The sequence below is a fragment of the Gadus chalcogrammus genome, chromosome 21 (genome assembly GCF_026213295.1).
Source record: "Gadus chalcogrammus isolate NIFS_2021 chromosome 21, NIFS_Gcha_1.0, whole genome shotgun sequence".
Lineage (NCBI taxonomy): Eukaryota > Metazoa > Chordata > Actinopteri > Gadiformes > Gadidae > Gadus > Gadus chalcogrammus.
Window position 1 is genome coordinate 9,758,682 of NC_079432.1, and position 11,867 is coordinate 9,770,548.

The 11,867-nt window shown below is 44.6% G+C and overlaps 1 protein-coding gene across 1 annotated transcript in view; it reads left to right on the plus strand.

Annotated features, from left to right (window-relative positions):
* LOC130374439 (grainyhead-like protein 1 homolog) overlaps nucleotides 1-10,520 on the plus strand; it is a 17,490-nt gene extending 6,970 nt beyond the window's left edge. The window contains exons 9-15 of the mRNA XM_056581197.1: nucleotides 906-1,149; nucleotides 1,702-1,811; nucleotides 4,111-4,139; nucleotides 5,009-5,085; nucleotides 7,515-7,600; nucleotides 8,490-8,554; nucleotides 8,795-10,520. Coding sequence (XP_056437172.1) covers nucleotides 906-1,149; nucleotides 1,702-1,811; nucleotides 4,111-4,139; nucleotides 5,009-5,085; nucleotides 7,515-7,600; nucleotides 8,490-8,554; nucleotides 8,795-8,909 — 726 coding nt within the window. The 3' untranslated portion in view covers nucleotides 8,910-10,520. The remainder of the gene's footprint in view (nucleotides 1-905; nucleotides 1,150-1,701; nucleotides 1,812-4,110; nucleotides 4,140-5,008; nucleotides 5,086-7,514; nucleotides 7,601-8,489; nucleotides 8,555-8,794) is intronic.
* Nucleotides 10,521-11,867: the final 1,347 nt, after the last annotated feature.

Sequence of the window (11,867 nt, forward strand, 5' to 3'; positions counted from 1 at the left end):
ATCAACCCTTATTGATTTCCTTCCACCCTCTCCCTCCAGTAGTAGGGGAGGTTTTGACCAAGCCGTGATGTGAGTGAAGCCTTATATGTTTGTTTGGGATTTAGTTGCTAACGAGATGAAACGCTTCGGTCTCTCTCCATGGCAACATGCCCAGCTCACGAAGTTACCTAGCAACAGCTGCGACGCATTGTGGCGGTGCCAATATGGCTGTCGCAATGGAGCTAACTTTAAGAGTTTGTTTTATTGCCTGAATGTTTCTAAGAAAAAAGACACAGCAGGTGATTGATGTCGATGTTTTATTAGATTAAGACATTAATGGGAATGTAAATTCTACTTTTCTTTGAGAGAAACGTCTAGTTTTACAAGAAAACGGTTGCGGATCAGGGAGGTTAATTGTGTAAATTGTATGGATGTTGAACACAGTGTACTTGAGTGTATCCTGTGCGCTGATATACTGAGGTTTGATCAGACAAACAGTCTTTTGATGTGGTGATCAGTTGATTGGAGTCATTCAACAAACAGGTTTACTGGCTAAACCTGTGAAAACAGCTATTCATTGTACAGAGAAGGAGTCTTAAATTCTGGTCGCTTTGAGGCCTATTTCTTGACTTCCGATCATTCTTAAAATGCAAGCTCAAAGTAAATCCTGTGTTGCTACATATTCTAGATCTATTTGAGGAGCATGTATTTGGTAAATATAAGTGTACATGGATCATTTTTGAGTATTCAGTAACGACCATTAACACCAGGTCCTCTACACCTCACCCTCTTCCATTCTCCTCCCCCTCCTTCTCCTAATCCCCACCCCTCCTCCACTTCTCTCTCTCCCATTCCCACCCTTCTCCTCCCCTCGCCTCCTCCCCCTCCTCCTCCTCCCTCTCCTCCTCCTCCTCCTCCTCCTCCAGATCTTCATCTCGGTCAACTGTCTGAGTACAGACTTCTCCCCCCAGAAGGGCGTGCGGGGCCTGCCCCTCAACCTGCAAGTGGACACCTATGCCGTGGGTCGTCATGGCGACCGGCTGGTGCACCGCGCGGTCAGCCAGGTGAAGGTGTTCTGCGACAAGGGGGCGGAGCGGAAGATCCGTGACGAGGAGCGCAAGCAGAACCGCAGGCGGATGAAGGGGCTGGCGTCGGACACCTCCGGCACGCGTAAGGGACCGGGGCCCCGGACGGACACACAGACACTCTGCAGATAGACGCACGGACAGAGAGACATCCTGACTGAAAGATACACTGACAGAGAGACGTAACCACAGGCTGATAATAGACGGAGCACAGACAGACTGACAGATAGATAGAGAGGCATACTGACACAGGGGGACACAGGTGGATGGACTGACAGATGGACGGACAAAGATAGACTTGGAAATAGATTGATGGATAGACTGACAGATAGACGACATAGAGGCACTGAAAGACTGGCTAATGGATGGAATAGACAGAGAGATCGACCGCAAACTATTACTTACTGAGGAAAGGCCGACACACAAAATTTGACGATTTAAGGGGGAAGGATGGATAGATGGTAAATGGAATATTTACAGTTACACAAAGATACTCCTACATCTTATGGACTTAATGGCTCGCTGACAGATGTCAAAACCACACAGAGAGACACATAGACAGGCAGACAATCCTATCATCTTTAAAAACATGTTCTACTGTCAATTAAAAAGTGTGTTTTGTTGTGTCTTCCTGCAGTTGACAAGAACTCGGTGAAGTACTATGATCTCACTGTGTTCACCAGTCTCGACGACCTGGACTCTGTTCCGGTTCTGTTCATACCAGAATCCTCCTTCTCCCAGAGACACGTAAGAAACACCTCTCTCTCTCTCTCTCTCTCTCTCTCTCTCTCTCTCTCTCACTCTCTCTCTCTCTCTCTCTCTCTCTCTCTCTCTCTCACTCTCTCTCTCTCTCTCTCTCTCACTCTCTCTCTCGTTCTCTCTCCCTCTCTTTCTCTCTGTCTCTGTCTGTCTGTCTCTCTCCCTTTGTTTGTCACACTCTCTCTCTCTTGTCACTCTAAACTTTACCCATAACTGTACTGTACTGTAACTGTATCTTAGATATATTGAAAATAATTCCTACACATGTGAAATGGAGACCTAAACTCTTCAGGTGAAATAGAATGAGAGCAATTCTACTGAAAGCCTTAAGGGCTGATTATGGTTCCAGGCGTTCACGCAACGCAAAGACCACGCAGACGCTTTGAAGCGGTCGTGAACCTTTATGGCTCTGCGTAAGGTATTAGTAAGCGGACCAACCACAGCCCTTGCTTGTAACCTTCCGCCTCGACAGAGGGTTGCAATTTTTGGGAAGCGCACGTGAGGCCCATGCGATGGACGCAAGCAGGTTCCGCAAGGACGTCAGGGCCGGGGTCCGTAACCCCCTTACGTTGCGTGAATGTGGGACCATAATCAGACCTTAAGAGAGCCGGTGAACCCACTGTCTCAATTGGAATTCAAACACTGTGATTTAAAACATGCGTTTGGGCTGAGAGTTCTCGGAAGCAGAGGGGCGTGCTATGACCCATGGCATCTTTGTGATGGTTTCTTTTGTACAGTCGTACCCGACGTTGTATATGAAATGCGCCAGCCACCGTGGTCGTTGTGCTGAGAGGCATAACTCTCACTCTGATGCTGACAACAAAATAAACTGCCGCTCAGACGGAGCTCACCACATCAACACACACCGTGGCGTTATACTGTTGGTGTCCGGGAAGCCTAACCTTCTCTCGGTCAACCACTGCCCAGCCAGAGCTCCAAACAAACACCTGGCCACCATAGTTTATTTGTCGTGACATCGATTTGTATACTTCCAGGCATCTCTGCGTCACAAGGACCGGTTACCTGGTTTAGATTCAGGGTGGAACGTTCAACCCGTTTTTGGGGGAGACTTTCTCTAAAATAATTCTTATTTTAGTAATAGTGACAAAATGGCATAGATTACTATGTTCACGATCATATAAGACGATGACCACGTTTCAAGTTAAGAAAAGCGTTTTCGGTTCAGTGTTTCCCCCAGTAAATGTCTCAGTCAAGGTGGTAAGCAGTCGGTGGTGTTGTTGGCGCGGCGCTTTGCGCCGCGCCGAAAAATTTTGGGGGTATTTTGCTCAAAGATGCCAGTACGCATGAATGAAATAAACGACTGTTTATTTCCATATAAATAAACAACAGTAGGTACAAATGTTGTGCAAACATGCAGACACTACAAAATAAAATTAAAGAAAAGTGCAAATTAAATACAAATAATGGACAATACACTTAACTTTTGTATGCAAATTCAACTATTTACAGTTCCTTTTTTGGATCTTATTTGCGGCACAGCTGACAAGAGGCATCAGTGCATGCAATTCTGCGTGGCTGTGCAAAGAACAGTTCTAGCGCCCTGCTGTAATTGAACTTAGACACTGGTGGGCCATTGATGCTGATCTTCATGCAGGCTGTAAGACTCTTGCCCTGCAGTTTCGCAGGTCTGTCTTTATCTACACATAGAGTGAATGAAGTCAATGTTGTATATTTAATATTTTAAATTTTGAACTAAGATAGTGAGAAGATGATGGGCTTACCCTATTCATGGCAGAAAAATCTCGCTTTTTTTTTTTTTTTTTTTTTTTTTCAACTTTTTTTTTTTTTTTTTTTTTTTTAATACATTGGTAGTCAAGGCGGGGCCCTATTCTTGTTAAGGCGGCCGCCTTAACAAGACAGTGCTGGGGGAAACCCTGCGGTTCACTGGGTCTTAAAGCCTATTATATTCTCAGGAAGCGTAGAATGCCAGGTTTTTTCAAGGGCACTGTGTTTGTTTAAATTGGGCACTCTACTCTGCTCGTACAGAAATTATTAAGCAGTCCAATAGGGAATGACTTTGAGCTGGAATTTCAACTCTCAATGAAATTCAGCCTACATGAGGAAGCAGCATGAAACATTCCAGGGCTGCGATGACATCATCCTGCAACTGCTGATGTTGTTGTTGTTGTTGTGACTATCACGTAGCCCTCCCCCAATAGCCCAGAGGGAGGCGTCGCCAAAGAAACGACTTGAGAGGGTCAATGCAGACTGTCTTTATAATATACATATTTGAACTGTTTTGTTAATTTGTTGTTGTTTTTCGTAGGGCTGCCTGACCAGCGAGGGCGTCGAAAGGTAGGCGTCACACTTCAGACTCACAATATTGAATGTTTATAACCTTTTCTGTTGGAACAACAACAAAACCTCACACACACACACACACACACACACACAAACACACTAGCAGCCATTTCAATGGTCTACTTTTTTTTATTTATTTGTGAATTATTTCAGTTTTTGGTGCCAAGGACATCATACATCATACAAGAAGGCTTGTGAAAAGATATTTCTTTTAGGACACTCATTGACAGCAAAGCTTTTGATTCAAAGTAGAAAATAACTTTACCAAGCACCTTCAAGGGGCAATGAGTCCGTGATTCTCAAGGGAACTTTCACATCGTGGGCCATTAAGCAACAAAAGATTTTAGGTCTGAAATTGACAAAGCAAAGGTGAGAGGGGAGTGACCATCATGGAGAGTTATGGATTGGCCATGTTAATTTTCAATACACTATGGGGGTAGTTGAGATGTCTACAGGAATACAAGACATCTAAAGGAATCTACACAACAAAGAAGTCAGTGGACTGGCATGGCCTCAGTATCGGTCTTGGTGGCTACAGGGGCAATCCAAATGCTAACTGACAAATCACCTCTCAATTGAAGAGGACAAGGGAGTAAGGTTTCTCTAGGTACAAGGACACTTAGCACAAAGGCCTTTTAAATGACCTAGAAGTAAACTTAAGACTTATAATAGAAATATCAATGACTTATGACATATTTTTCTGTATATTTTCAGCTGCTTAGAAACCTGTGGGTAAAAATAGGGACAAAATATAAAGTCAGTAGCTCCCACAGAGTGTGTGTAAGAGAACGCTGTTGAAGACAGCGCTAGGTCGAGCTGACCTGACAGCTAGCAGCTAACAGCTCTGATGGTTTTGTTTTCAGCTCCGGCCAGAGGAGACCGCCTTTCCAAGGCGACCCCGCGCCGGCCAAACGCCCGCGACACGACGAATCAAACCGAGGTGAGCAGGCCACCGCCGCGCGATCTCATAGGAGGGCTTCAGTCATGTGATCCGGCCGAAAGCTCAAACCAAGCCTTCATGTGGGCACCTCTGGGCCAAACATTCACTCGTCACGATGATAAAAGCAGGGGTTATTATTCTACTAATCTGGGGCAACCCTTGAGGGAGTCTTAAAATGGTGGAAAAAATACCTAGATATAATCCAAAGAAAAATCGAAAATTTACCAAAAGTTGAACCTGCTCACATTCCCCTCTCGGCAACGTGTACCCTTGTTGGAAACCCCATTCTAGAAGGAGGAGAACAGGAAGGGTGCAACAAACATCCCTGACGATCTGCGACTAGAGTAACATTTGGGCATTTGGTTGAAACCATTGCATCATTTTTTCCCCAAGATATTGACGATATAGAAAGAACATGTTCCACTTGCTATTTTATTTTAATTTCAAATTCCCGGGACACTAGAAATGCATTTCCTGAATGTTTATTCTGACACGCACATCAACAGGGAAATTCATTTTATTGCCAATAGGGAAAAGGAGAGAGCCGGGAGAGATACGTAGAGATCATTGGGTTTGTGTGTGTGTGTGTGGGTGGGTATGTGCGAGTGAGAGAGAGGGAGAGAGATAGAGATAGATTCCGCCCACACAGCTCAGCTGACTGCTCTGCTTGTAAACAAGAGGACATGTGCTTCCTGCCCCTCCCCCGATCTGACACACACACACACACACACACACACACACACACACACACACACACACACACACACACACACACACACACACACACACACACACACACACACACACACACACACACACACACACAGTCTTGCTATTTCTCTCTCCCTCTTTCACCCCCTCTCTCCTCTATCACTCTCTCTCTCTAGCTTCCCGGGTAATTTTGTTTTTTCCGTGTTCTCGTGTCGGAGGGGGAAAGTGAGCCCTCTCTCTGTCTGTGGATCAGTCTCTCTCTCGCTCCACAGCTGATGTAATGTGAGCGGTTCGTCCATCCCTACCCTGGATCAATGTGCTGAAAGTCTCTCCATGTTTCGTTTATTTCAACCTGACTGTTGGGTTATTACCCCCACCTCACCTGCACCTTAGACCAGCAACCCTGGGCTTAGAGATTACAGTTACGACCTGTAAGATACGATGTGTTATCAGACACATGGGTCCAGGTATAGCTTTACAGTGTGCGCGTGAGTGTGCATTTCTCCTGGGTTGGCCACTCTTAAACAAACACACACTCTCTCACTCCCTCTCACTCTCTCACTCTCTCACTCCCTCTCACTCTCTCACTCTCTCACTCCCTCTCACTCTCTCACTCCCTCTCACTCTCTCACTCCCCCTCACTCTCTTTTTCACGTTCAGCCTGGGTCACTACCTTCATCTTTTTCATAGTTTGTTTTTCTTAGTTTATCGTCAACTCTTTGTCTCTCTCCCCCTCTTCCTGTCGCTCTCCCTCCCTCCCCCCCTCCCTCTCAGTCTCTCCCTCTGTACTTTTCATACACTTCCTCTATCTCTCTCTCTTTCTCTCCCTCCCTCTCTTTTTTAATTTTTTTCTGTTCTTTCTTTGTCAATATATATATATATATATTTATTTATATATATCAATAGGTGTATGTATATATATATATATATATATATATATATATATATATATATATATATATATATATATATATAGGTGTATATATATACAGTATATAGGTGTATATATATATACAGTATATATACATATAAATATACATACATATACACATATATATATGTGTATATGTATATATATGATATGAAGGTCTTGTAGGACACTCGCAAGTATTTGATTTAACAGAGCATTATCATGGGAAGGCGCACAGCAGGCCTTTACCAAGCATGATCAGGGGACAGTGAGCGTACGTGATACTTACCGGGAAAAACCCAGTAACAACAAAGGATTTTAGGCCTGATATTTGCAACACAAAGGTGAGGGGGGGGGGGACCTTCATAGGAAGTTATGGAGCGGCTAAGTTAATTTGCAATACACTATGCGGAGTGGAGATGTCTGCAAATGTGCAAGACCACAAAGGGAATCTACACGACAAAGAAATCAGGAGACTGGCATGACGTCAGTATCAGACTTCGTGACTGCAGTGACAATCCAAATGCTAACTAACATAACACCTTTCAATTTGAGATAGCAAGGGAGTTATCTCTAGGCCCAAGGATTATTTATACAAAGGTCTTTTAAAAAACTAGCCGTTAAGTTGAAAAAGTTATATCATTGGTGGTATAATTAATAGATGTATTTTCCAAGATTTGTGAATATATTATGTATTTGGTTATATATATAATGGTATGTATGGTATGGTATTTATGGTTAATGTATCTGTCTCTGACTCTCTGCATATGGATAATGTCTCTCTGGCTCTCTCTCTCTCTCTTTCTAGTGTTGCTGTACGTACGTAGGGAAGAGGAGGAGGTGTTTGATGCTCTGATGCTGAACACTCCAACCCTCTCAGGCCTGCTGCAAGCCGTGAGTGTTCTAACCCTTTTAAGGTCTCACAGGAAATACGCTTGTTCACTTCCTGTGTCACAGAGCCAAAGCCCAAGGAACCAACCATTTTACTAACTTTATATTTCCCAGATTGAAATATAGACATTTACAGAAAGTATATTTGGTTCCAATCCAAGCGGGTGGTAGGACTTCCCGGGAGGATTTAAAGTGTTATCTTAGTGTCTAGATTTTATGAAAGTAGAGGGCTTTTTCATCTGAAATTTCACTTCCAGTTGGTTCAGTTCCGACTTTGAGAACTCTGAGCGCACCCGAATGATCCCTATGTCACTGGGGCTTTGTGTGTTCTGACAGCTCTAGCAATAGTTAGAAAGGATGGTGCATGAAATAGAGGAGAAGAGACAGCATGACTTAACAAGTTTTGTTTATGTGTGTTTGACATGTGTCCAGTGTCCCATCCTGGCTTGCATTGTCTCCGTCGCTGTCTCAGCAACACACTTAGCTCAAATGACATATCTCTTAGACCGTCTGCCCACGCTTGAATGCAGGAAGTGAATGGCGCTTCCTGTTTGTATCTGGCAGGAAATGGTCATTCATGTTAACAGAGGGGATACCGTCAACAACACACATCTGGTTCAGAAGGAGTTTCCCCCTTGCAGTGAGCACGTAGCACTTAGTCCTCTCACATGTGTTTGAGGTGGTGTTAAGGACACTGGGATTCCTTTTCCTTTTTCTTCCATGGGCTGCTTGTCGGTTTCAGTAGCTCTGTTGTGATACGTTTATATTTACCGAGATGCTTATTAGCCCCTTAACACCACTGGTAATACACATTCCATTGTAATGCCAGATTTCATTGATTGATAAAACGTACCTTATATTTCCATAATCTCATCAAACTGTGTCTTTCTAGGTAAATGAAAAATACAATGTACCTCTCGACCGATTCGGGAACGTTTACAAGAGGTGTAAAAAAGGGTAAGACTTCTGTTCTCATTATGAATTATAACAACCTTTCTCGTGCTATAGCCTTAACAGCAGTAAAAGTTGTACAGTTAAACCAGGGCATTCCCCGTTGAGCTCCAGTTTTAGGCCCAATCCCATTTCTACCCCTTACCCCTTCCCCTTACCCCTTCAAAACATGGGGGAGGGGTAAGGAGAAGGGTTAAGGGGTAGAAATGGGATTGGGCCTTAAACAGAGTGTTGCGCCCCTTCCAGGATGCTGCTCAACGTGGACGACAACATCATCGAGCACTGCTCCAATGAGGACACCTTCCAGATCGACATGGAAGAGCAGGGAGGCCAGTTCGTCCTCACCCTGACCGAGATCTGACCCCGCATGAGAGATCTGACCCTGGAACAGAGATCTGGCCCTAAAACAGAGCCGAAGAGGCCTCTGATCTACACCCCTGATCAATAATGCTGTACCTTAAGCCACAAACGGAAAGTGAAAGTGAAACTATTTCAGAGGGAGTCAGGAATTCATCCTCTGATATCTCAAGCGTAAGAAATGGCAAACCTGAGAAGAACATACACTGGGATATACCCAGTATAACTGCAGTCTTCAATTAGCCGCGACTAGTAAAACCACAGTCTTCTACTATGGACCTCTAGAATCCACACAGTTTAACCACAGGTCCTACCGTTTTTCTCCAGTCCCAGATCATCTGTATCCAAGGTAGTGGTTCCCAACCTTGGAGTCGGGACTCCATTTTGGGTCGCTTATTTGGCACATGCATCATGATACAAAACAACAAGCTAGTAATTAAATAAGTCAGTAAATACATGTACGGCAATGCACCTAACACCACTGGGACCTCAACCGACAGATATTCATACAGTCATAACGAGGCGTGAAATACAAGACGCACAACACCATAGGACATTTCTGAAACGAAAAAGCGGTCAGGGGTCAAGAAAGGATTCCAACCATGGCCCTGTGGGCCCCTCTAGCTAGTGTTTGTTTGGGGCCACCAGAATACCAGCAGAACTTTCCCAGGAATCCCTAGTCGTCCCCCTTGGGGGGATTGTGGGGTGTGTCGGCCTCTCCAGGAACTGGAACACATGTTGACCCCTAGAGGCCTAAAGGGGGCCCCCACCCCCCAGATGGGTCTGTCACCTGTTTGTTAAGACGGCCCCTCGACCCGGCGGTTCCTTTGGGACCCTCGGAGCCTGTGACCAGAGGAGTGCTGGGATAGGGGGTACCGGTCATGATTAGGGAATGGGGATTGGGGAACCGAGCCTCGGGTAGGCGTTCGTATTACACTGGGGTTCCCCCCCGAATGGTTCTTTCCAGGCGGACTTGGAACGCCACACAAAACCACCGCTGAGTTATTTGGATTCAGGACCAAAGAGAGGTGTAGACATTTTCACATTCGGTTTACACCAACAGTCGTAGAGTCTGAAAGTCTGCCCAACACAATGTGTTTGCAGCAACATCTGCTGTTTGAGTGTGATGGCCTTATTCTTAACAGGTGTCAATCACACTGGTTTGAAATAACACGCTTGTGTATGCAGGCACGCACACACATACAATCCGCACACACAGATCCATGCACACAAGCACGCACACACACAAACACGCCGTATGCATGAATGTGTCACAGTGTGACATGTATTCAGTGTTCATTAGCAAAAGGTATTGTGAACAGTTAACATCTCAATATTAACAATTTTTCTGTTTAGTTTGAAAGGATTTTTGTAACTGAAAAAAATTATTGGATTGGATTTCTTCCAAGAATTTCTGTAATTTTTGCTGATGTGGTGTTTGGTCTTTAAAGTATTCTCCTTGTGTCTTTATTATTTTATACTGAATTAAATTAGTCTAAAGAAAAAATGACTGGAACACTTTAAGTGTTCATGCATTTCTGTGTGTGTGTGTGTGTGTGTGTGTGTGTGTGTGTGTGTGTGTGTGTGTGTGTCTGTGTCTGTCTCTGTGTGTGTGTGTGTGTGTGTGTGTGTGTGTGTGTGTGTGTGTGTGTGTGTGTGTGTGTGTGTGTGTGTGCGTGCGCGTGTGTTTTTGTGTCAGTGTGTGTATGTGCATATAAGTGTGTATTCATAAATAAGATGGAATTGTGGTGAAGAAGAACAGTTAAGCCAGGAGAATTGAGCTGGGGAACAGGGCAGACTGTCGGGAAGGCCAGAACGCACAGGAAGTACTTGTTGTTTCAAGTCAGGCGCTAGTTGAGCATTAGCCCCGTCAGCAGGTCGTTAGCGGAAACCCTATTTTGCTGGTGTCATCTATTCATGTGGTGTCATCTTTATAAATGTCCCACTTTAGCTGCGGTCAGTCCTATATCTTGGAACTTATCGATTGAAAGAAAATAGAAAGACAACTCTTTGGAGCTTCGAATTTATTCAGGTAAAGTAAATATCCTTTATTTGTTTATATCCATAAACAGATCAGAGATCAGCTAATAGCATTTCGAACCAACTGTTTTTTGCACATTCATGCCATCCTCCCATTAGTAAAAGTAACAAGCATAAGTTCAGAAAACTTTTTCAAGCTGTAGAAATCTCAGTTGGAACTGCGCTTGGTGTCATGAGGTTCATGCAATCCCGACCGTTCCACATCTGGCCGCATCGCTCTGTTTGAGAGCTGCGCAATGTCTGACAGCTGATGACCTACATTCAAAATAGGCCCCGCCCATTCCACGAGGACACGCCCACATCTGCCATGAACGCAAACAAACAAACGGCCGCTCGTATTCCATGTGTGTGTTGGTTAAGTTCCAACTTGTTGAGTCCAACGGACTTTCCCCCCGCCCTCCTTTCATCCTTCCCTGTGCGTTGCCCTCACACCAACCCTCCAAACCAAACCCAATGTGACCCAGCTGCAGCCGCCTGCCGCCGACGCATCCACTTGACCACGAAGGGAATAACAAGGGAGGGCTTGTTTTGTGTACATTTGGGTCACTCTCACAGCATCAACAAGCTACAGACGTTGCCTGTCATGAGATGCGTCCAAACCCAGTGAGCAGTGATAAAGGGCGATGTGTGGGGGGGTTACTAGAAAGGTTGCATGGAATCCTTGGAAGAGAGAAAACATCTGTTAGAGTAGAGAAGAGACGAAAAAGCAGAATTAAGAAACCGTGACACGTGTTTCTGTGTGTGTGTCTGGCTGTCTAGGTGTATCTGTGAATACATTGGAAACTGTGTATGTGGGTTTGCTTTGTCAGATTCGGACCCATTTCCCCTCATCCAAAACAACCCTAAACATAAGAAAAAAAAAATCCATCCTCCATCCATTATTGAAACAAATACCAACTGCCCCGACAGCAGTAGGTAAACA